General features: G+C 37.8%; 1 protein-coding gene across 1 annotated transcript in view; it reads left to right on the forward strand.

The window, feature by feature from the left end:
- Window positions 1–27,116, forward strand: part of LOC106069834 (uncharacterized) — a 114,831-nt gene that overhangs the window by 41,772 nt on the left and 45,943 nt on the right. Inside the window, exons 5-6 of the mRNA XM_056016819.1 lie at window positions 13,010–13,114; window positions 16,622–16,773. Coding sequence (XP_055872794.1) covers window positions 13,010–13,114; window positions 16,622–16,773 — 257 coding nt within the window. The remainder of the gene's footprint in view (window positions 1–13,009; window positions 13,115–16,621; window positions 16,774–27,116) is intronic.

Raw genomic sequence — 27,116 nt, forward strand, 5'->3', positions numbered from 1 at the left:
CCCGAACTATTTAAAACCTGTTTTGAGTTCATTACTTCGCCTGTAGCAGCTGAAAGGGTAGTTGTATAAACGTTCTCCAGTTTTAACTCAGTACAGCAGGCGCTCTTGAATGTCTCTTGCATTTTTACTGTATAGTAGCCCTATAAAATCTGCAGATGACAATGTTGAGGAATAGGCGTCAAAGTCAACGCAATTATACTAACTAGAAATCTTTTTCATCAAAGCGTTTTGTTTGATTATACCTTTTATATTTGAATGTATTTGTTTACACTGAGTCAAAGAAACACCAGTCTCGAAACATCTTGGGGAGGCATGTTTTTCTGCTTGATAAGGACCGCCCCCACCCCACCCCCACACATAGACGCACTTCTCTGGCTTCTTTCCGATGTAAATAGCCAGAGTTTAAAAGTACTCGTATCGCCCACATGATGACACACAGAGGAAGCGCCCCTGAGCGAGATCCCAACTGTATTTCCATCAATTCACTCTGACACATTGTTTACCAAAGTTACGGAACTTTCAATTCATGTTTTTAAATCTTTTTCTTTCCCCTCCATTTTTATTTGTCGTCTGTTTTAGTATGAAAAGCTTTTTGTTGCATTTTAAATTCTTGATGTAAAAAAATGTTTGGAATGAAAAAGAATTTAAAAAAAAAAAAAAAAGAACCGTCCCGAGTTGTGTATGTTGCAACAAGCAAATCATAACAATGAAGCTTTTGTGTAGCATTCTTTTGAACTTGGATGTCTCCAGCCAATAGGAATGTGTTTCTGTTTTTGAACTTGCATGTCTCTAGCCAATAGGAATGTGTTTCTGTTTTTTAACTTGGATGTCTCCAGCCAATAGGAATGTGTTTCTGTTTTTACTAACCTCTAAGAAATGTGGGCCATGTTTGTGACATAAGTATGAAAGTGAGTATGTGTGTAATGATTCCTGTGTGTGAGTATGTTTAATGTATTGTTACGAATCTCACTATCCAGGCTCTCTGCAAACTGCACCATACACCACCAACGTAAAGAACTTGACAACTCAGGGCTCCAAAGTAACGTAACACTTTAATAGTTGAATAAATAACAGCCAATACTGTACAATTGGCAACACGTACACTGTACAAATATCTCTCCGATAACACCGTTCCGCAGTATCAACTCTTGCACTGGCCTCTCCGTCTCATTCCGGGCTTGCACTGGGTTCAACAGTTCAGGACTGACTTCACACACTAGGCTCGTTGTGTCGGACTCGATCGCAGACCAAGATCAAGACGCCAGCCGTCTCAACTGTACTTGACAGTACTCCGCACTGAACCGTCGTAATGCTCCGTACAGAACCACACCGCTGAACTGTGCTGTAGTCGACCGGACTGTAGTGAACCGGGCTCTGAACCCCTGCCGTGAACCCGATTTCTGAACCGTCTTGACTGCGTCGCCTCCGCTCTTATATAGGGTCCCTACTGGCCTTCTCGAACCGGACAGAACGCCGCTCGACGTTTCTAGGTGGTCAGATGACTACAGCTCTCGTGACGCTCCTGAGCTCTTGTTCACGACGGCGATCTTTCCCGAACTGTCCTGTTGACACTCGACTCGGCTGACCGTCGTAGCTCGTCACGGTTGACCGCTCGTCTAGCGCTGGCCTGGGGCGATTTGCGTCGGCTGACTACACACACACCACTACCCCCATTTGTGCCACCACCAGGTTTATAACAGTATGTTGTTTTTTTTAGTATGTGTTTTTAACTCTTATTACTTGTATGTGTGTGTATATATATTTAGTAGCTCATCTTTTTTTGATGGTCTATACTCGGCGGTAAGATCGAGAATCCGAATCTTATCAATTTAAAACCTGTAGATTTAAGTGTATCGATTACAAGCCAATTACAAATTATGAAAATTTAATTATTTTGTTTTAAGGTAAGGAATCAATAGTCCATGCTTAGCTATTCAGAGTCAATTATTTTTAAAGAAATCGATTGCCAATAGACAAATTAGAAGGAGGATTTAGAATAGTCAAAGCGGGAGAACTTAATACAATTAACCGAATTCAACCCTATCTCTTCTAGACATGCACTTCTAATGACAACATTCAATGCCGTATGAAAACACAGAAATCAATAATTTAAAAAAAAGGCTGCAGTCCCTTTTAAAAAAAAAAATAGAAATGTTGTTCAATTCATTTATCAGTATTGTGAATTTATTTTTAAAAAGGAAAATTTTAACAAAAAAATTTAATAATATTTTAGGTCAGTAAAAAAAAAATGCATAGCAAAGAAAGATAGCAAGGAAAAAATATTTCATACCTTAAAAGTCTTGAAATAATACGGAAAGAATAAACGGGAATTCCTACAAAACAATAAAGAGCCAGACAGTTTAAAACTGAAAAAGGAATAGAATTGAATAGATAAAATAATACAGAAGGTTTGGTAGATGTGGCGTGCTTCTTAAACAACTCAGGAATAAGTTCTTAAACAACTCAGGAATAAGTTCTTAAACAACTCAGGAATAAGTTCTTAAACAACTCAGGAATAAGTTCTTAAACAACGACAGGAATAAGTTCTTAAACAAAGACAGGGATAAGTTCTTAAACAACGACAGGGATAAGTTCTTAAACAACGACAGGGATAAGTTCTTAAACAACTCAGGAATAAGTTCTTAAACAACTCAGAAATAAGTTCTTAAACAACTCAGGAATAAGTTCTTAAACAACTCAGGAATAAGTTCTAAAACAACTCAGGAATAAGTTCTTAAACAACTCAGGAAAAAGTTCTTAAACAACTCAGGAATAAGTTCTTAAACAACTCAGGAATAAGTTCTTAAACAACTCAGAAATAAGTTCTTAAACAACGACAGGAATAAGTTCTTAAACAACTCAGGAATAAGTTCTAAAACAACTCAGGAATAAGTTCTTAAACAACGACAGGAATAAGTTCTTAAACAAAGACAGGGATAAGTTCTTAAACAACTCAGGAATAAGTTCTTAAACAACTCAGGAATAAGTTCTTAAACAACTCAGGAATAAGTTCTTAAACAACTCAGAAATAAGTTCTTAAACAACGACAGGGATAAGTTCTTAAACAACTCAGGAATAAGTTCTTAAACAACTCAGGAATAAGTTCTTAAACAACGACAGGAATAAGTTCTTAAACAACTCAGGAATAAGTTCTTAAACAAAGACAGGGATAAGTTCTTAAACAACTCAGGAATAAGTTCTTAAACAACTCAGGAATAAGTTCTTAAACAACTCAGGAATAAGTTCTTAAACAACGACAGGAATAAGTTCTTAAACAACTCAGGAATAAGTTCTTAAACAACTCAGGAATAAGTTCTTAAACAACGACAGGGATAAGTTCTTAAACAACGACAGGGATAAGTTCTTAAACAACGACAGGAATAAGTTCTTAAACAACGACAGGGATAAGTTCTTAAACAACTCAGGAATAAGTTCTTAAACAACTCAGGAATAAGTTCTTAAACAACTCAGGAATAAGTTCTTAAACAACTCAGGAATAAGTTCTTAAACAACTCAGGAATAAGTTCTTAAACAACGACAGGAATAAGTTCTTAAACAACTCAGGAATAAGTTCTTAAACAACGACAGGAATAAGTTCTTAAACAACGACAGGAATAAGTTCTTAAACAACTCAGGAATAAGTTCTTAAACAACGACAGGAATAAGTTCTTAAACAACGACAGGAATAAGTTCTTAAACAACTCAGGAATAAGTTCTTAAACAACTCAGGAATAAGTTCTTAAACAACTCAGGAATAAGTTCTTAAACAACTCAGGAATAAGTTCTTAAACAACTCAGGAATAAATACTTAAACAACGACAGGAATAAGTTCTTAAACAACGACAGGGATAAGTTCTTAAACAACGACAGGAAAAAGTTCTTAAACAACGACAGGGATAAGTTCTTAAACAACGACAGGGATAAGTTCTTAAACAACGACAGGGATAAGTTCTTAAACAACGACAGGGATAAGTTCTTAAACAACTCAGGAATAAGTTCTTAAACAACTCAGGAATAAATACTTAAACAACGACAGGAATAAGTTCTTAAACAACGACAGGGATAAGTTCTTAAACAACGACAGGAAAAAGTTCTTAAACAACTCAGGAATAAGTTCTTAAACAACGACAGGAATACGTTCTTAAACAACTCAGGAATAAGTTCTTAAACAACGACAGGGATAAGTTCTTAAACAACGACAGGAAAAAGTTCTTAAACAACTCAGGAATAAGTTCTTAAACAACGACAGGAATACGTTCTTAAACAACTCAGGAATAAGTTCTTAAACAACGACAGGAATAAGTTCTTAAACAAAGACAGGGATAAGTTCTTAAACAACGACAGGAATAAGTTCTTAAACAACGACAGGAATACGTTCTTAAACAACTCAGGAATAAGTTCTTAAACAACGACAGGAATAAGTTCTTAAACAACTCAGGAATAAGTTCTTAAACAACGACAGGAATAAGTTCTTAAACAACTCAGGAATAAGTTCTTAAACAACGACAGGAATAAGTTCTTAAACAACGACAGGAATACGTTCTTAAACAACGACAGGAATAAGTTCTTAAACAACTCAGGAATAAGTTCTTAAACAACTCAGGAATAAGTTCTTAAACAACGACAGGGATAAGTTCTTAAACAATGACAGGGATAAGGTCTTAAACAACGACAGGGATAAGGTCCTAAACAATGACAGGAATAAGGTCTTAAACAAAGTTATCCTTACCTAGAAAAAGTAAAATTCAAGACCTATGTATACGCGGAAGTTTTAGGAAGTGTCTGTCAGAGCCAAAGCTTCAAAAAACAACCTCTTCCTATCTCAAGCAGATAATTGTACACTTTATTTCTCCCACATTCATACTAATATCAAGTTAAAACCTTAAACAAGTATTTATTCTGCCTAACTAAACATGAATCAATAAAAGAAAAATAGCTAATTAGTCAATTAATCATTTTCTTTGATGTCAAAGAAGGGCAATAACTTCTCAATTATTGAGAGATATTGTTGTAAATATATATCTATTTAGTAGCTCATCTTCTTTCGATGGTCCATACTGGGCTGTAAGATCGAGAATCCGAATCTTGTCAATTTAAAACCTGTAGATGCAATACAAGCCAATTACAAATTATGCAAAGGGATTTTTATTTCTTTCATTAAAATATTTTAAACTCTTCGAGAAAAGTCTACAGGCCCTTATTTGACTTTCTTATCCACTAATATAAATTGTGGGGTGTAGAGGGGGGGGGCGAGTGGTAAAGCGCTTGGCTTGCGAACCGAGGGGTCTCGGCCTCTCGAGTTCGAATCTTGGTGAAGACTGGGATGTTGAATTTCGTGATTTTTAGGGCACCCCTGAGCCCACCCCAGCTCTAATAAATACCTGGGGAAGAACAAAGGCGGTTTGTCGTTGTGCTGGCCACATGGCACCATCGTTAACCGCTCAAACAGATGATCCTTACATCATCTGCCTCATAGATCGCAAAGTCTGGGGGTATGACTAAATACTAACCGAGTCCCTCAACAAACACACACACACACACAATACAAGAAAGCACACTAAAACAACAAACACACACACACACACACACAGTACAAGAAAGCACACTAAAACAACAAACACACACACACACACACACAATACAAGAAAGCACACTAAAACAACAAACAAACACACACACACACACACAATACAAGAAAGCACACTAAAACAACAAACAAACACACACACACACACACACAGTACAAGAAAGCACACTAAAACAACAAACAAACACACACACCCACACACACAGTACAAGAAAGCACACTAAAACAACAAACACACACACACACACACTACAAGAAAGCACACTAAAACAACAAACACACACACACACACAATACAAGAAAGCACACTAAAACAACAAACACACACACACACACACTACAAGAAAGCACACTAAAACAACAAACACACACACACACAATACAAGAAAGCACACTAAAACAACAAACACACACACACACAATACAAGAAAGCACACTAAAACAAACAAACAAACACACACACACAAAAAGAAAGCACACTAAAACAAACAAACAAACACACACACACAATACAAGAAAGCACACTAAAACAACAAACAAACACACACACACAATACAAGAAAGCACACTAAAATATCTATATTGAAACACAAAAAGTTCACTCTCGGTGCGCCCCCCCCCAAAAAAATATATATATATATATATATATATCTTGACCCTGTCAAACCTAAGTGGCTTCCTTCAGGGAAAAGGGAGAGAGAGAGAGACAAGATCTTATTGGACTCCTCTGCCACTCTTCGTTCTGCTAGGGTTCCGACAATGTCTCCAGTGCTTGAGATAGGAAGAGGTTTATTTTTTTTTTCAAAGCCTTGGCTCTGACAGACACGGAGAGGTCTGGAAAACTATTTAGGGATGTCATACTGGCACTAGTGCTATCCATCACCCTGACAATTATCTTTTCTGCCTGGCCTGGTCTCTGTGTGTGTGTGATATTAAAGGGAGAGAGTTCTTTTAAGTCGTCTCAAATAAAGCAATGCGATCACGTCCCCTTTTTTACCTTCTTTGTATATTAATATTTATTTTATCCGATGGCGGACTGGCCATATTGGTAAATGCCCTGTGGGTGGCACCTAATGCGCATGCGTGGTGTAGCGAAACAGCTCCTTTGGAAGAACGGGCGTGGTGGCCGAGTGGGTAAAGATGCGTGCTCTCGAACCTATGAGTCTCGGGTTTGAATCCCAGTTAAGAATGGGATTTCGAACTTCGGGATTTTTTTGATATCTCCTAAATGCGGTTGGTCATTGAATTGGTCACTTGATACCTTCGTTAACTGTCGGCCAAAGAAATAGGTGACCTTCACATCATCTAACAGGCCGATCTCAAAGTCTGAAAAAAAAAGGGGGGGGGGACCTTACTGGTATTTTTTTCTTTATAATATTAGAAAAACATTTCCCGCTATAATGTTAAAACATGTTGCTTCCTTCAGTCACTTCATCCAGTTATATTGAAGGACTTATGCGACTAATAATAAGAACTTTTTTTGTAGACACACAAGGCCGGATTTAAGTATGTGGAAGCTCCATGGCTGATATTCCGAAGAGGCCTCTACAGCATTTCAAAAGCTCTATTAAAAATCCACTTTTTAAATTTAAAAAAACCTAATATCTAAAAGCATGCCATATTATACAAGAATGAGAGTGCTTGTAGATTAATTAATTAGTTTTGATTTTAACATACATATTTTAGTAACAAGAATTTTTTTTTTTTTTTTTTTTTTTGTTTTTTTTGTTTTTTTTTTGGTTTACTCAATGTAGTAAATCCGATGTATATGACGAGAATACGAGCACACTCTAAGCGGACAACTTATTAACAGACAGTGGTGCTAACTATACTATTTTAAGTATTGTTTGGTGAAATTGCGAGAAAATTTTTTTTGTTCTTACAAAAAACGTAAACTTACTAGCCCGAAATATGGATTTGTTTCTCTATTGTAGGGGCCTCTTTCTTGTGGAATTCCCTTGGCTGTAGACCCCGCCTACCCTTTTCAGAATCCGGCCCTGAAGATACACACCATACATTTGGTGTGAAGCGTGTGAACATTTATTCTAGTTTAAATCATAGCCAATAAATAGAAACTTCAGTAATTCAATAGGTTTTTTCCCAAATATCAAGGATAAACTTCCAACTATCTCCAATGCGCTATAATATCATTCGTTGTACCGAAATACGGGAGGTGGTTGGGATCTTACAAAAAATGTTTATGTCTAGAAATGGCTAAGTTATCTCTGCTAGACCCTCTATTGTGTTTATCAGACCGGAATATAGATAAAAGCAAAGAGGCAGTAACACACTTTAATTTGTGTTATTGTTATAAGGGGAATACATTTGTTGAGTTTCTATCATTTAGGCTTGCCTAGGGTAATTTGTGTGCTTTAAAGTTCTTGTTGGTTTTTTTTTTGCTTTTTAAAAAAAGGGGGAGGAAATGGGTTTAATGTCACGGTGATCTCGCCAAAGGAGATCAATGCAGATTAATTCAAGCAATATTTTGCTACGTTCAGCTATTGTCTTATTGTTTTTAAATACCTCGTGAATGTAGCGCTAATAAGCCTTTCAATCTTGGGATAAATATTTGAGCACACATTAAGCACAACATTTGTAATACAATAATCTTTAAACTAGATAGTTACAATCTAAGATCGAGACAGATTAACAAATTTTTAATGTATTGTTCTTTAGTGGGTTTATTTTTTTTTTCATTATGATTATCAGCCTTTCTTGTCTTTTTTTTTAAGATCTTCGTTCTCTACTAGTTGTTCCATAGAAATATTTCCAGACATTAAAATCTCCTTTAAACGATTTGAAGATTATTTTTAAAAAAAAATTTTTCAATTTTTAAAACCTTTATAAAATAAAACTTAGTTTCTTGAAAGGTCACAACGTTTCTAAATAAAGACTGGAACAATATGAAGAATTCTGGGTCAGTTGGTATCTGATTTCGGTACATGTTATGGAGAATCTCCCCCAAATTACTCCCTTCCGGTTCAAGCTGCTTCACATTCCCTTTGGCAGCTTTTAAACACTCGTATCTCCTTCGGCTATTTCAATCTAGACAACTACACCCGGGAAAAAAAGGGAGGAAAATGTTTCCAGAAATGTTCAAAAGAAGATTGTGGAAAGGGGGGGGGGAAGGAAAGGTAGCCCCTCTCCCTCCTCGCTCTTTTATTGGATCCCCGGTGATCAATGTCCTGGCCTTGGACATGACGTCACTTTGACGTCACCCGTCTCCATAATTCTGAAGCTGGGTGATCGAATACAGACCATCTTCCTCCGCCCCACTACCCTCGCTTCTTATTCCAAACCCTCTCCCCTTGCCTTATCCACCCCACCCCCATCTCGATCGTTCTGCCTTCCATCCAGACCCCTTCACATCTCATTTTACTCCCCCGCTAAGTTCTGGGCGCTGCAGATGCCCAGCCAGTTTGACAGCATGAATGGTGGTCAAATCATTAGACACGATTCTGGGGAAAGGGAAGGGGGTTCTGTTATATAACCAAGACCTTTTGCTGCTCTACAATGGATGCTAAGAATGTTTACTGGGGGTGAGCAATCGGTCACCACATTTTTATTTGCAGCACTGATTAAATAGTAGTCTAACACCTGGGTGTATATGTTAATACGAATGTAAGTTCTGATACTGCGTTTAACATGTAAGATTTGAAAATAAAATGTTTGTAACATGTTTCGGATGTTCCTTCAGAGTTGAAGATAATTTTACTTCCTAGTCTAATTCTCCCGCAGGACGACGGGGGATGGCAGCGGGCAGGGTATGAACCCAGGACCAACGAGAAGTCCGAATGACAGTCAAGCGCATACCGCACGACCAGGCGATTTAGAGAGGGACGAAATGTGTAAATTTTGAGGTGGTGTAGTGGGCTCTGATGATCTATCAGCAATAAGATAATCAAACAAAGTAGAACTAGGAAATGTAAAAAAAAAAGAAATGAAGAAAAAAAAATGTTATTTAGCTTTATGTCTGAGTAAACTATAGACTAAAGATAAAAGTTATATTTAGCGTCTTTAAAAAATAATAAAAAAAAACTATAACTTTAAAAACAAAACAAATCAAAAAAATAATTATTTAATGAATTTATTTTAGAAGCGCACTTCATTCGCTTATAGAACCTAGACAATTGATGGGCTGAGAGACTTATGGAGCCACGAAAATCATGTGGCCGTAGACCTGTTGGAAGACTTGACTCATAGACCTACACTCGTGTAACATAGACTTATGTTGGCTGTACTCATGAGGCCCTTTACCCATTGGAACCTACACTTGTGTTGACTAGACTTTAGTGGTGGCTAAACTTGTGACAAGACTCATGAAGGCTTAGACTTGCGTGGATCCTTGACTAAAACAACTGAGGATGATTACAGCCATAGAGAATTTTTTTTATATCATTTATTTCAAAATTTTAATATCTAAGATATACTTTTTATAAAAGGTTTTAGTTTAGTAAGCATCAAAAACCATGCTAGGGAAACGTTTATATAGATAGATAGATAGATAGATAGATAGATAGATAGATAGATAGATAGATAGATAGATAGATAGATAGATAGATAGATAGATAGATAGATAGACGGGCGGGCGGACGGACAGATAGACAGACAGACAGACAGACAGAGAGGCAGGCAGAAAGGCAGAATGGCATATCAGACAAATGTAAATAAATATATCGTGTATAAACAGCAGCCGTTATATGGGTCACTGTCTGACTAGGATCTTAAAACAGAATATGGTCAAAACTGGGTCATGCAGACACTCCATCAATTATTCAACGCATTAAATCAATACGTCCCTGGTCGGTACTGTTGTCGTCCCTTGTTGTTGTGTGTTTTGTTATTGTCATTGGGCAACTCTGTCGAAATGAGCCTCCTATCGGATGAATTAAACAAGGGCATTTATGGTTAGAGACTTCAGAGTCTCTCGTTGGACAGGTTCTCGACTCCCGTGACCTTTCAATTGCAGGAGTCCGAAAATGTAAAATGCGGAACAAAACAATTGAAGAGTGATTATTGCAATAAGACTTTAGTTCGGTCGACATAAACGTGAAAATATAATAACTTGAATTTATATAGAAAAAAAATGCATATTAAAAAAAGCAGGGCCTAAAAACAAACCAAACGTTTAGGACACGTAGCCTTTATCATCTATAACAAGTGCAACAAAACTTACGTCAAGTGAAATTGTATTAAATATTTGAATAAATTCTATAATTAACATTCAATAGATCTAGAGTAATCTAGACTAACAAAAAATTATTTTTTTTTATTTTTTTATTATTAGTTTAATTATCAGCTTATAGCATGCTCAGTGTGCTGTGGTCCAATCCCTTTTGTGGCCCAGTTGGTAGGAGGAAGGGGGGCTTGAGAAGAAGGTTTCCGTGCTGCCCTTTCAAAAGCTTTTTTTAAATTTACGTTGCTCGAGTCTGAATTCGAACTCGAGGTCTTGAGCCTCTACAGATAGATAGATAGATAGATAGATAGATAGATAGATAGATAGATAGATAGATAGATAGATAGATAGATAGATAGATAGATAGATAGATAGATAGATAGATAGATAGATAGATAGATAGATAGGTAGGTAGGTAGGTAGGTAGGTAAGTAGGTAGGTAGGTAGGTAGATAGATAGATAGATAGATAGGTAGGTAGGTAGGTAGGTAGGTAGATAGGTAGGTAGGTAGATAGATAGATAGATAGATAGATAGATAGATAGATAGATAGATAGATAGATAGATAGATAGATAGATAGATAGATAGATAGATAGATAGATAGATAGATAGATAGATAGATTGATAGATAGATAGAAAGAAAGCACTGAAAAACCGTTTTCTCAAGTCTATATAACTACTTCATAATGCCCCTTTCTTTCTTAAGCCTTAAAACAACTTATAGATCGGATATAAACTCGCTGCTAATAGGCTCCGCTAGTCCTAGTCAATAGCCATTCAGTCTCCCAGCGTGTTACTCGTGTCCGAGGCGCGTCTTGCACAATGTTGGTTTTACATTGAGGTCTTCTATTGTTTTATTAGCTGAGTGTAGCGTTTCATCAAGAGTTTAAATATTCGGGATGCCAAGAGTATTGACCTGTCTATTGATCAGTTCAGCTGGGTACTAACCATTTGCTTTGCTTTCAAATCTTCTGTTTAAAAAGTTCGGACTGGTTTACACAAACAAACTCTAGTCTAAGATATTTTTTTTAAATATTTGTTGTTTTAGAAATGTTTGCGTATTCATAGATTCCTTCCATACGGTGTCCCTAATTCAATCAATGTGTATTCCCTGATTGCATCTATAATTCTAGATCTAGATTATAACGGGGAGAGAAAAACTTTAAAAATACTCTATGCAACTCATAGAGGAATGTTTTTTCTGTTAAAAATTAATAAATGATTAAAACCTTCTCCGCTAGAAAGAATATCTTATTAAGCGAATGTATACATCTAGTACATTTTATAATATTCCAATTGATTTGAATGTAAGCCTTTAGATCTAGACTTAGAAGACGATGAATACTTTCCTGAACATTAATTTATTAAACTATTGAATCAATAATGACTTCCCTACATTCGGAAATTCCCAAACGCGATATTTCTTTCAAGAAGGCGATAGTCCTTTCAAAACCGATGCTGGATCTAGACCTAGAATCCTAAATCTAGATCTAAAGCCAAATATAAATTTATTTCATTTTATTTTACTTTTAAAATTATAACAGTCGAACTAGACTTTTCCCTGTGTGGCCAACCAGCTAGTAATTCTTTTCTCAGCGATATACATCAACTGCTAAATTTCTGGGAAAATTGTTGGAGCGTTTTTTTTTTATATCAGCGTCCTTGCAGGTTCCAGGTTTCTGGTTTTAGGTTTCTTGAAGTTATGACTTGAAGAGATGTATTGTAAAAAAAAACACAGCAAATAAAAGCAGCATGTCACGTGGTAGCATCTTATTGGCTAACTATGAAGTATGGCTTGAGTTTTAATTTCTACTTGTATTTGTTGAGCTCCTAAAGTCAGCATGGAAAACTTCTCCCAGATAGCCAGATAGATAATGTGTGATTAAGTTTATGGATTCATGTTTTGAAGGGAACAATCAATAATTGTACACATTTTCAACTACATCCGAGACTTGTGAAGTGGGAGAAATAGCATGTTAAATATTTTTACCAGACAGACAGACGGAGTGAGTTGGTTTTAAAATACAACAAATATATTCACAGTTCGAGTTACATACACAGAGAGACATCTCTTAGGGCGAAGGTTTTACCTATCGATAGATAGATTAGGTGGATCGATCATTCAATCATCGAAATTGATGATTTTGATTGGTGCTGGCAAACAGTCTTAAGCAGCGTGACATTAAAACACTTGAGTACATCTGATAGCTTTAGGAAAAACTATATTCTTGACCTATTTTTCCCCAGACAAAGAAAGTCACCAAAATGACGTCATGGTACACAAAGAGAAAGTCTCCCATTTTGAAAACAAGAACGGAGAGAAGGTCAAAGTTGAAGAGAAAGAAGAAAAAGGTCAGTTCATTTTCCAACCAGTGGTAACATTATAACGTTTGGAATAGGCCACTGGTCATGCCTGGCATCACCAGGGAACAAACAAATAGTTACAAAACAAAGGGTTCAACTGTATGTGAGTAGTTTGTATATCTGTGTGTGTGTTCCTGGACATTCAGCTTTAAAGTTCACCTTCCATGTTTCTGTTGGATCGAGACCCCTCGTCCTAGTAGGCCTCAACACAGACCTGTGACGTGGCAACTAGCTATTGGTCTCCACTGCCCGCATGTTGCGACATTGCAGGTCGGTGTTCAGGCCTTCTAGGACGATTGGTCTCTGTTGAGTGGGCTGTTTCAGGTCCACCTTGTGTTGTTATGTCGCAATTTACAGCAGCGCTGCTTATTAAGTTTACTGCGTGTTGATATATTACAGAGTGCTGATATATTACAACATGTTGATAAAATGTGAGGGTGTTGCTTCACTAGTTACGTGCAATAATGCTTCCTGTGTTCTCTAATCATCAGCTATTTCCCGTCATGCACAGCGTACACGAATTTAAAACCAAAACGAGGCTAAAGGGTTCACTCTTTAAAAAGCTTTAATGAGAGGGGACATATCTGTTACACTGATCTTCTTTAAGATCACCAAAAAAGATCACCAAAGAAGATCCCTAAAGAAGATCCCTAAAGAAGCCTACCAAAGAAGATTCCCAAAGAAAATCGTTCACGAATATCGCCAAAGAAAATCACCAAAATAGACCGCTCAAGAAGATCACCTAATACAGTGGTGCCCAAAGTACGGCCCGCGGGCCAGATCCGGCCCGCGACGTGGTTCTATCCGGCCCGCTGAAATGTCAGCACAAATTGTAGACAATCCCCCCCCCCTCATAAAAAAAGGTTGAAAAATGTTTTTTTTACAAATGTTAGGCTCTTACTTTTCTCTGATAGGTTTGTAACATGACCTTTATCAGTTTTCGTTTACGAAATGGGACTCTAAATGTAGAATTTACCAGGAAAAGTGAACGGATCTTTGCTATTGAAACATGATAATATGCCAACATATTTGATTTGTAAAGAAAATGTGGCTGTTTAAAACAAACAACCCACATGTATAACAGTATCATGAACAAATATGACGGCACTCTTGGTATGAGCCGCAAATAAAAGATTGTTTAACTACTTCTAGAGATTGGAGGATTGATGTGGAAAGTTATGAAAAAGAGAAAAGAAAATGAGTTGGTTTTAAAACTAGCTAAAATGTTGCTAACATTTTAAGTAGAGAAAAGAAGCCACTTTCCGACGCGTAAAAAAAGAAAAACTTCCAATGTCTAATCATTAATGTAAGTTTCTAATCAAATAGTTTCAAGTCAATTTCATTTCGTTTTTTGTACCTTATCGGTCATGTGGCCCGCGACACGAGTATCGGAAATATAAATGGCCCGCAGGATGAATAAGGTTGGGCATCACTGACCTAATACATAAGGTCGCCGCCCCCCCCCCCCCAAAAAAAGACTTTAAGAAGTTTTCGCTGCACATGTTATTATGGCTAACATCTTGTAGCATGAAGGGAAATTAACGTGTACACTAAGTCAATGCAGCAACATCACCAGCCACAACTACAGCAACATAACAATATTATTTAACTATAACAACAGCAGGGGCAATAATAACCTCTACAACAGCAGCAAACAATAACAAATGCATGAACAATGATAGCATGACGCAGTAACATTAACTCTAGCAACGACATCAAACAGAAACAGCGTCAACAATAGCAGCAATAAGAATATTAGCAAAATGAACATCAACCATACCAACAATAGTTTATCAAATCAAATTTTACATTTTAAATTTGATATAGTGGTGGTTCTGAAAGACTAGATCGAGCTAGTTATTGATCAGTTGCATTGGACGATAACGTAAAACTGTAGTCAGGCATTGAACCAGATATTGTGAAATCAATGTAATTGCTTCTAGGAGTATCGTATTAACAGAAAAAAAAAGTATTGCCCAATCCTGCTATTATGTTGTTATGTAAGCAATGTGCTAATTAGGAGAGACATCAGATATCTTGAAACATAGCCAAAACAAGGAAAGATTTCTTGTTTTTATCCGTATAATATGTAGTCTGTTACCCTTTAACAGCAAAATAGCAAGTGCTACATTCTGAATGTCTGATTCTGCTGATACCAAGACTTTATCGGCGCTAAAGTGTTCCTTTGGCTTCAGCAGCAACGGGACTGCGTTAGGCGACAGCATCTTATAACTATGACAGACCACTATGAGATGAACCAAAGTCGCCCTACGAATAAAGGCGAATAACAAGCCAGTCAGGTTAGGCTTACTTCTGAGATGATCTTCAAATCATCTATCTTGCTATTTCATTCTCTGGGTTCGAGATAAAAATTTTAAAATTCGACTTGCGGTCATCCGTAATATTCTTATTGAATAATAAGCTTAGTCTAATTTTTTTTTCTAACAATGGCATTTAGCGAAACATCATTGTTTATTGTATGTCTGTGATGGAGTGCAGAGAACGTATGTTGACATCGTAACAGACTTCATAGAATCTATAAAGCACACTGGTTTCCAGCCACATAGTAGGGTTTTGTGATATATTGCACAGTAGACAATAACATATGGTAGCCTACATAGATACATATTACAGATCGGTGTTTCTCATACTTTTATTAGTCACACTGCTATATCCTCTTTGAATGCCCCTCCCTAATCCACATTAGGCTGACCCTACTACCACTACAGCCCAACATAACCAACACCCTGTACGGCAGTGCTGAACAACTGAAGAGAACAGCATACAATTTTTTCCTGGCACAGCCTGCAAAAGAGCTGACAGCTCAGCAGCGCTAAAGGCTAGCTAGAAGAAGAAGAAGTAGTCACGCTGCCACCCCACCCCCCAACTATCAGAACCCCGTCAACGATCAGAAGTATAACAATTGGAGCCCCCTGAACCTGCTTTATGCTTTTTTGTTTTCTGAGATTCAGAAATGTATTCTCCTAAAGTCTGCAAAGAACTCGCAAAAAAAAAGATTGCAAATAAAATAAAGTAAAGTTAGAGAGTCATGGAACAGGTCAAAGCGTGAGTTGTATTTGAGACACCAAAGCTTGTACGTTTGTACTGGAGTTAGTCCTGATAAGATCATGCTTGTATTCAGCACGTCAACAGAAAAATGGGTACGTCATTAGGGAGAAAAATTAACATTGTGACGCTAGAAAAACGGATAGAAACAAGAATCACGTGACTGAAGACGTATTGAAATATCTTATTCAAAATATTTAAAAAATCTTATACAATACTAATTGCAGACGTTTCTCGCGAAAACATGAAAACATTATAAAATGTTTTAATCAGATGGTGAAATGGCGTGACCTAATTTAATAAGAGAGCACGGCCCACAATTTGCGAAACGCTGATATTGATTTAGATAGAAGCATTACTTTGGTTTCTTAAAGTTTTCTAGTTGGTCTCATTTAATTTTACACTCTTTTTACCAACTGGCCATTGCAGTGGTGGATGCTAAAACTGGAAACGTGATAGCCGACGTGAAACAGGAAGTGAAACAAGAAGCTACGGGAAATTCCAAACCAGAGACGATCGTGAAAACAAAAATCGACATTCCCTCAGAGGATGTCCATGAAACTTTTGTCCAGGAAGGCACGGTGAGTGATTTGTATTATAGATGTGTGGGATGTCTTTGTAGTGAGTGATTTGTATTACAGATGTGTTGGATGTCTTTGTAGTGAGTGATTTGTATTATAGATGTGTGGGATGTCTTTGTAGTGAGTGATTTGTATTATAGATGTGTGGGATGTCTTTGTAGTGAGTGATTTGTATTATAGATGTGTGGGATGTCTTTGTACTAAGTGATTTGTATTACAGATGTGTGGGATGTCTTTGTAGTAAGTGATTTGTATTACAGATGTGTGGGATGTCTTTGTAGTACTTGATTTGCATTATACATTTCAGGAATGTCTTTGTTGTGTTATTATGCTGGCGTAATGAGAGATTGTGTATTATTATGTGTATAAATGAATGTAATACGAATAAGTTCCAGTGAGTGAATTTTATTATGCGTTGAAGTTGGCGTCTGGGTCAAGGAGTAGATGAATGTATAATGGGACTAATGAAACGATTGCCTAGTTCTTTGTTCCAGTCTAGATCTAGTAACAGAATTACATCTTTGAAACGTAAAGAGCAGTAGATGGGACAAGAGATTATACCATGACTTTAATTTAGGAAATAATGCTTATAAAAACACCATTTGAGTGTATTGTCAACCATAAAAATAATACAGTTATAAACGTTACAAATCAAACATATTTATGTACGCTTTTATGTAATTTATATTTATTGTACTTATTGTTTAGCTTATACTTTTAAAACGACTGTAAAAGTGCGAAAGACTTATTCTTTTTCAAGATTTGCAATGTTTAAAAACATTCAGTTCACCTACAGAACATTTAGTTAAAATTATTTTTTTTATTTCGGGGATGGGGGGTACTCTACAGGTTGAGAAGCGCTGCCATAGAGTTAACCCACTGTAAAAAAAAATATATTATCTGCGAAATTTTGAGAGCCCTTGTTCCTATATGACATGTCCCAGAATCGACTGACGCTCGTGAAAATACAATTATCAATCATCGAGCGCTGCGATCGATATTTGCATCTCAACCAATTTTGAGACGCCTGTGCAATAAAACCCGAACATCTACAGACTATGTTTCTAGCCAAACCATAAACCTTTTCTTTCTTAAAGGGAGTTGTTCAAGGATAAAGAAAAGGGGAGGGAGTTATTTATGGAAATGTACGACTTTAGCTGGCGATGATTTTACGCTGTGAAAATGAATATTCCAGTAAAATCATGCATGCGTATGCAAACCAGAGTGGGTACTAAAAATAGTCAAGATCTCTGTATCTATTCTAGCATATTAGTTACATTACAACAGGTAGGCAGAGATCTGGTGATAGATGAAATATACTGTCAACTTAGCTGTATTACAGTGTTCAATTTTATTTTAGATATTTATGTCAGGAGCAAGTCTAGATATGCTTGCGTTTAAACAACGCTATTGTGTCGATCGCAGCACTGCCACTATTTTGAGATGTATTAAATTGAAAAGTTGGCTCAACTAAGCCCCTATTTTATTAGACTACTGATCTATAAATGCTTTGTTGTTGTTCCCTAAACTTTGTACAAAAACTAGACATGGTAAAGTCTAATCTGATCTGAAACTAAAAGTAGTATTAATTTAAAAGTTTCTTCTGTTGTTTTTACTAATAGAGGATTTAGATCATGGAATGTTTGAATTTTTAAATCACTTGCTAAGCTTGGTCAAATAAACATGACATGTTGTTAGAAATCAGAGCAAGCAACTCAATGAGTTGTGTGGCTTTTCAGTAAAAATCATTTGGCTACATACCAAGTGGGCTCGAGTCTGAACCCCGCCTGAATGCAACACGTAAACCCGCTCCCCATTCGAGACCAATCGTCATAGTATACCTGAGCCCTGTAGGTTTGACGTACTGATCTGTGACGTACTGATCGATGAACTATTGATCTGTGGCGTACTGACCTGTGACGTACTGATCTGTGACGTACTGATCTGTGACGTGACAAAGATCTATTGCTCTCCACTGACCACAGGTCACCATGTCACAGGTCAGGCCTACTATGATAATGGTCTCGCCCCATTCCCCACACCCACAATAGAGATTGGATCATAATGCATTGAGCTGGGGAAGATCAAAAGTTCATGGTCCCCCGTTTCCAAACTATTTAACCAAAGCAAAAAATGTTTTGTTTTTTTTTAAAATTCATTTCCTAGTTACACATCATTCACTGAGCAGTAGATATCTCATAGGAAAGACAATTTTTTAAACTGATATACAATAGCCAAATCTGAAGAATTACTCATGAATATATCTGATGAGCCTTGAAAGTCTCGTGACTCGACGTCTGTCTGTCTGTCTGAGTGGTATAAATTTTGTTCTCTTTGTTTCTCCAACTTCCCATTCTCGGATCAAGTTGAAACTTTGCAAAATTATTCATTGTCCTTTAAAAAAAAACACGAATCAATCAAACAATTAACGAATTACTTCATTAATTACTGGTAATAATTTTTTATATAGAAAAAGGAAAATAAATCTTACACTATTGAGAAATACGACTGCGAATGTGGAGTTCTTTCCTTAAATAAGCTTCTATTATTATTATTATTTTATATTACTTGTTTGTCTTCGTCATCCGATGTACTAAAACAGACACCCATGAAAACTCCAAAATACTAACAGAATCAATATCATAAGGCAACTTCTGAGTAACCTTCCTGCGCTCCCAGAATTCTCAAAATAAACCACCCCAGCAACCTATTTAAATTGGCTGCGAAAAAAAAGATCACTGCGCAGTTCATTGGTAGAAAGTATTGTCCCCTGTTTGTTTTGGTTTTAATTTCCCTTACATTTTTGAAAAAAAGATACCAAATAAAAAAGATCTTTCAAAGAATATATTTGTCTTAAGTAATGAAACTTATTTTGTTGCGTAAAGAGTGCTGCCAGCTAGTAGGAAATATACTCATCTGGGAGTTATTTTCATTGCAACATTTTGAGCACCTTTGTTCCAGGCTACGAGGGGAAAAAAACATTCAGTGTCTAGTCAAATATCTTTAACATGACTAGATATCGATCTTTTTAGAATTCCCATCTCGCGCATTGTTAGGAACGGAAGGAAGCCTAAAAAGAGAAAGAAAAATCAAACATATTTTTGACCTTTGACCCTTGTGGATAAAAAAGATGAATTCGGTTAATAACAAAAACATCTGACATTTTGTTTCGTAAAATAGCGAAACAAATAACAACGGGGGTCTACGTTGTAAGCTTCCAAGCCAGTCGAAATTTAAAATGAAAATGCGTGATAAAAGAAAGTCAAAGTTTTTATATAAAAAAAAATTTTAGCGTTTCAGCTTTTAAAAAAAAAAATACTGCTCTACATTCTTATCCATTACAAGTAATATTTTGTTTTAATGGACTTTTAAATGAATAGCTTCTCAACGTGTCTTAAAACTTGGCCCTGTCAATTTTTTTTTGTCGCGACATTTTTTATGGATAATGAAAATAAAATAGGTTTAATAACTTGATTCCATTATCTTCGTACTGCATTTTAAGAAAAGTTTGTTAGATGTTATTTAACAAAGCTTTTATTAACTCACTCTGTCTGTCTGTCTGGTGAAAAGTTTGTACACGTTATTTCTCCCAAATCTTTCTCGAATCAAGTTGAATCTGTAAATAATTATTTATTATACCTAACAAAACATGAATCAATTAAAAACTTAGCCAATTAGTCAATGAATTACTGGTAATTGATTATTTAGATTGATATCGAAAACGGAAATAAATCTTATAGTATTTAGAAATATAACCGTAACTGTGGAGTTCTTCCCCTAAAATAATCGTTGTTTTTATTTTTTTTAATTTTTAATATAGTTTCTTGTTTGGTTGTTGTTTCCTAATCATCTTTTGTTTAAACAAAAACTATTCCTCAGTTATAAAATTAAAATGTTTATGTTTTAGGTTGAGGCGTTTTAACATCTATAACCGGCACTTTTATACGCGTACCTTCCGTGTTTCTGCAAATACATTTTGTCGGTGGCTTGGGGAGGGGGTAGGGGCGGAAAGGAGAGAAAAGAAATATAAATAGCAACCTTTGTGGTCGTGTCAATATTGGACCTAAGTTGGCTACTTGATTGGTGCCGTCTCCCTGGTCTGATGACGTCAATAACAAGGCAGACTGCGAGAACTGGGGAAGGGGAGGGGGAAATGTGTGTATGTGTGTTTGGGGGTTGGTGGGGGAGAGAGATTGAGGCAGAATTGTTTTCCGAGCCCAATGACTTAGAGGTCTGGTTTAATAGACCCGGAAATATCTTGGAAACTGGAACTTTTCTTTTTATTTGGCTTTTTTTTTGTAGTATTATTATTTTACTCGGTACCAGAAATAGGTTTAGGGATGAAAAAAAAAATATATCGACTATTAATTTAAAGAAAAATGGTGAATTATCGATTACATTTCGACGTCAATATTTGGATGACGTCGTGAGAAAATTATTGGAAATCATATTTTGACATGTTGATGAACCAGAGTCGGCGCTTCGAGGAGTGACACCAACCAAGTCTCGAGGTAACCCCAGCTTATGAACATAAAGAGTGCATGTACTTTGTTGGGTCGGTTTTAAAAGGCAAAGCAGCAAAAAGAAACAGGGTTCGGTATCACCATGACGCCAGTTCTTTAAGAATTCTGCCCACGCGTTGACGGTAGTTGACACCTCAACGCACATATGTATGGCTCCTTCTGTCCCGAGAGAAAATGGATGCGCCCGGATTGAATCACTGGGGTTGATTGCATCTCCTGATGTTGGCCAGACGCTGCCGTGACTAACTAAATACAAGGCATTTATTATCTATATAATTCTTTTGAAGTTCTAGAGTATCTTTTTTTTTTTTTACATTACACTAAAAGATAATAAATTCTTACTAGAATACTAAAAGAATGCACTACATAATCGTAAAGTAAACTTTTCATTTGTCTTAATTTGCATCAAAATTCATTGTTTCAAAAGTTAGATTTAAACACGAAAAATTTTTTTTTAAATACATTTAAAAAAAAAAAAAGACATGAACACATATCGTAATAAAGTATATTTTCAAAATTGATTTTTAAAAAATTGATACCCAAGGTGGATAACATTGAAAGCTTCTTGATTGAATGATTTCACCAATTAGCCCAGCGAGCATTGTATAAGAAATCAATAATTTAATAGTTCCTTTATTACACATAGCTCTAGTTCTAAAATATAAATGAGATGTTATAGTTAATCTAGATTTACGTAAAAATAGAAGCACGTTAGATAATCTATAAATAAAATTACAACTTTGCATTTAATACACAACTGTTTGATTTCTTTCTTGAATAATTCCAATGATCATGATCTAAGCATTTAAATCTAGACTTAGATGAAGATTTGCAAAATTATCCAGAAAATTAATTTATTTAACTCTTTGAATCAATAATGCCTTACTTTCTAAAATTCCCGAAGGCGATAGTCCTTTCAAAACCTTTGTTAGCTTTAAATCTAAGTCTAGTACTCGAGCCAAATTTACATTTATGTATTTTTACTTTAAAAATTATAACTGTCAAACTAGAGTTTTTCCCATAAGGCCAACGAGCTCGTAATTCTTTTCTCAGCGTTATACATCAACTGTTAAATTTCTAGAAAATTCGTCAGAGCCGTTTTTGATATCAGCGTTCAGGTTTCGCCCACCCGACTTCCATGAAGTTCTGACTTGAATAGAGGTATTGTATTTAAAAAAATCACTGTATCCTGGTTGTCCAATTATCTCTGTGTACATTGCTATCTTTTCTTCCTCTACTTCCTCGAGCCCAGTGTCCCCCATTATTTGGTTCAGACGACGGTCTACATCGGGAATTTCCTTATTGTTATCTCACTGGCCCGAGTCGAATTTGGTGACAGACAAACTGGCAAGTGAAAGACATCTCCTGAAGTTGCCAGATTTCTAGCCTACAGGGAACTGGAATTTCCAACTTAAAAAACATTTTTTTCTTCAGTTGTTGAAATTCAAGTTGGTTTTTGTCACGAATAATGATGTCTCTCTGAGTTTCGTTTTGGGGCTGGACAAGGAGTCGACCAGGACGTCTATTTAAATTTTAATTATGCATTTTGTTGAAACCAAGTCCTTGTACAATCACATTTGCACCAGAAATGTTGAAAACCGTCAGATAATCAAATCATACATAGAGTATCTTTAATATTATAATATATTATTAGTGTCTCTCTATCGCTCTCTGTCTCTTTCTTTCTCTCTCTCTCTCTCTGTCTCTTTCTTCCTCCCTCACCTTCGTACGAACTTATAAATTCAGTTCGCATACATGTTTTGACCTATAACAGTCGATTCGGTCAATGGAGCCACCGTTTAATCAGATCCATCTTTTATTCGATCCATAACTTCCATCACTCTAATAATCATTTAACACAGAAAATGTTCTTGTATTCGCAACAGCTGTTTATTGGGACCAAAATGGTTGCTTCTCGGTTTGGTCAGATTAGTTTAAATGTATTGTAGTCACATTTAACTGATTCATAATAAAGTGGCAGGAGATAAATCTAATACTAATATTCATTCTTTTTTCCTTCACAATTGTTTCAGCATGCTCTTCTTCTACTAACTGCCACTCTTTTCTTTAAGAGACTGCCATCTTTGCAATAGAGATCATGTTGTGATATGTTTCAATGCGAGTTCTAATAGCTATCTTTCTACTTAACATAAGTGTCATTTTTTTCCTACTTCTGACACCATTTGATGATACTTGTTCGTTAGCTTCTTGCACCAAATAGTTAGTTCAAATAAACCGATGTGGGCGTATTAAATTTATAATATAGTATTTGAAATAACCCGAACAAACAGAACTGAAACTTGTATTTGCAAATAGACATAGTGTAGACATCTTCAGTGTAGAAGTATATTGTTACGGTTCTCTTCTACTCCGGCCTTCTATAAACACTGCTAAACACAACACAACACATTAACACATCAAGAACCTGCCAACAAGAGCTCCACAATAATCTGGTACTTTAATAATGAGTGAATAAGTAGAAGACAGCCAATACGACACAATTGGCAACACAATAAGCTACTACGAATGTTAAACTGTACATCACCGTATACAACTCTACTGTCTCTATTTCTTCCTAGACTCGTACATAACACTTGAGGACTCGACAAGGACCGACTTCATGGCCAACTAACAGTCCTGGTCTCAACGCTCTCCGGTCTTGAACTGCCGCTTTCTTACACACTGTGTCACTCGTACCGCAGGCTTTCGATCACATGACCATAACATTGGTCATATTTGCGTGTAATCGTAGTACTGTCCCTTGTCCATGGCCCCGCTGACCTGAGTGATTCACGGGTGTGTCAGCTGAGCCTATAGTTAACCCTTTTGCGCCGCCAATAGGGTCGTAACACTGCCCCCTTCTCAGATTTGTCCGTCCCGGACAAAATCTATCACACGACATGGGCAGTGGAGGTGAATCGATGCAGGAGGAGGTCTATCGGTGGGGGCGACAATGGGCTTATATTGCCATCTCGATGGAGCCATCTGCGTTGTATTCGGCGTATGTCTCTTTCTCCTACTCCAGGTGACCTTCACCTGGCTGCACTGACGTCGTGGTTGCATCGCCATGCACTTTGGACTGAGCAAACGTCGCCTTCTTCGGTCGCTCACTTCTGAGGGCAGCCACTTAACACACGGGGAGGGATAGGATGTCAGGACTGGGGTCACCAAGATCGCTGGCCTATCAGGTTGTTTCATAGGGTTTTCAAGAGACGGGTTTTTGGGAATGGGTGTCAGGTCCACAGGAGGGGAGATAGTGGCACACATCATCTTCAGGCTTGTCCGGAGGGCAAACTAGCGGAGTAAGTTGGCAGCACTCCACTTGCGAAGGACCCTCATCTTCAGCATCAGGCTCCAGTTCACTTACTTGACCATCACCAGGTCTCGTCAGCTGGACAAACGTCTGTTGGGTGCAGACCTTGCCGATGGGTTTCTTGGAGTTGGCGTTCTCCCTGCAAAGCTCGACACACAAAGTTCTCGCCAAACATCTGAGTGCAGCCATCAGGATTCGGGTCCCTCTCATCAGCACTGACAGATTGACAGATGTCTTTAATGTCCCCAGCTACAGGCTTGATGTAAGACACAACGTTGTCTGGTTCTGTCTGGCTGTAACACAACGTTGTCTGGCTCTGTCTGGCTGACGGAGGCACTCATTTCTGCAGCAAAAGCGACGGCTGACTACACACACCACTACCCCCATCTGTGCCACCACCTTAGATCTGTCCGTCCCGGGCAGATCCAGCTTCACCATGGTACTTGTTGAGTCTGTCGATGTGGACGACCTTCAGTTTGGATCTTGGGCTCTTCTGTATTCGATACACGACATCGTTGATTCTTTTTATCACGCGGTAGGGTCCTTCCCAGTCTGTTTGAAGCTTTGGGGACTTGCCTTTTCGTCTTTGTGGGTTGTACAGCCACACCAGATCGTTCTCATGAAACCCAGCGGCATTGGCCCGTTTGTCGTACCTTGTCTTCATGTGGTCACTGTTGATCTTGATGTTTCTGCGGGCTAGAGCGTGAGTTTTCTCCATCCGTTTTCGGAGATTTGCGACATAGTCTGTCGAAGAGGCTGGCACATCTCCCGGAATCCCGAACAGCAAGTCACAAGGTAGTTGCAGCTCTCGGCCGAACAACATCTTTGCTGGAGTGTAACTGGTGGTGCTGTGAATCGATCCTCTATATGCCATAAGGAACATTGGAATATAGGTGTCCCAGTCCTCTTGACGTTCATCGACGACTTTCGACAGATGTTGTTCCAATGTTCGGTTAAATCGTTCCACCATTCCATCTGACTGGGGGTGAAGAGGGGTTGTGCGTGTCTTTTCGATGCCGAGTACCTGGCACATCTCTTGAAAGATCTTGGATTCGAAGTTTCGACCTTGGTCGGAGTGTAACTCCCTGGGAGGACCGAATCGGCTAATCCAATTCTCCACAAGTGTTTCCGCTATGGTGGTGGCTTCTTGGTTTGGTATCGCATACGCTTCAGGCCACTTAGTAAAATAGTCTATCACTACTAGAACGTACTTGTTTCCTCTCTGGGATTCAGGAAATGGTCCGGCTACATCGAGCGCTATTCTTTCAAAGGGGTTACCGACGTTGTATTGCTGCATACGTCCCCTCGTTCTCCTGTGCGGGCCCTTTGCTGCTGAACATGCGTCGCATCTTCGGCACCATTCTTCTACATCATCCCGGTAGCCGAACCAGTAAAACCGCTGGCGTACTTTTTCAAAGGTCTTGTTGACACCTAAATGTGACCCACTGGAATTATTATGGATTTCTTGCAGCACCTCAGCAACTCTCACTTTAGGCAACAACAGCTGTAAGCGATTGCATGTCCCATCTGTCGTTTCCCAGACCCTCTTGAGAACTCCATTGTCGATTGTCAGTGAGTCCCATTGTGCCCAATATGCCTTGGTAGCAGCTCCTTTATCAGAAAGGTGATGCCATTCTGGTCTTTGTCCGTCTTCCTTCATAAGCAGAATGGGAGCCAGGTCCTCATCTTTTAACTGGTCTTCTCGGATTCTTTCGTCGGACCATGACCCGGAAGCTTGTACCCCAAGATGTCGACAATCAACGATAACTTCCTTTTCTTCAACCTTGCTGCAGTGTTTACATTCCATTCTGCAAGGTCGTCGAGACAGCGCGTCAGCATTCTGGTGAGTTTGTCCTTTTCGGTGTTGTGTCTCGAAGTCATAGGTTTGCAAACGTTCAATCCACCTGGCGACTTGTCCTTCCGGACTTTTAAATGACAACAACCATTGTAGAGCAGCGTGGTCTGTCCTAATGATAAATTTTTGCCCATATAAGTATTTGTGAAAATGTTGTATGGCATCCACAACTGCCAGTAGCTCACGTCTTGTGACACAGTAGTTTCTCTCGGCTTTGGACAAGCTCCGACTAAAGTAAGCTATGACTCTCTCAGTTCCATCTACCTTTTGGGATAAGACAGCACCTATTCCGGTATTGCTCGCATCAGTGTCAAGTACGAACGTCTCTGCTGGTATCGGGTAGGCCAGAATGGGCGATGAAACAAGAGCCTTTTTAAGTCTCTCAAAGGCCTCATGACATTCCGTTGTCCAAATAAACGGCCGCTTCGGTTCTGTCAATTGATGAAGGGCACTACAGAGGCTAGAGAAATTAGGCACAAAACGTCTGTAATACGTGCAGAGTCCAAGAAAGCTTCTTAACTCCTGGATATTAGCGGGGATCGGCCATCCATTTACGGCTTCAACTTTATCCGGGTCTGTGCTGACTCCCTCCTTTGACACGATGTGCCCAAGGTACTTGACAGTCCTTCTGAACAAGGAGCACTTCTTTGGA

This window comes from Biomphalaria glabrata, chromosome 18 (assembly GCF_947242115.1).
Source record: "Biomphalaria glabrata chromosome 18, xgBioGlab47.1, whole genome shotgun sequence".
NCBI classification, from domain to species: domain Eukaryota; kingdom Metazoa; phylum Mollusca; class Gastropoda; family Planorbidae; genus Biomphalaria; species Biomphalaria glabrata.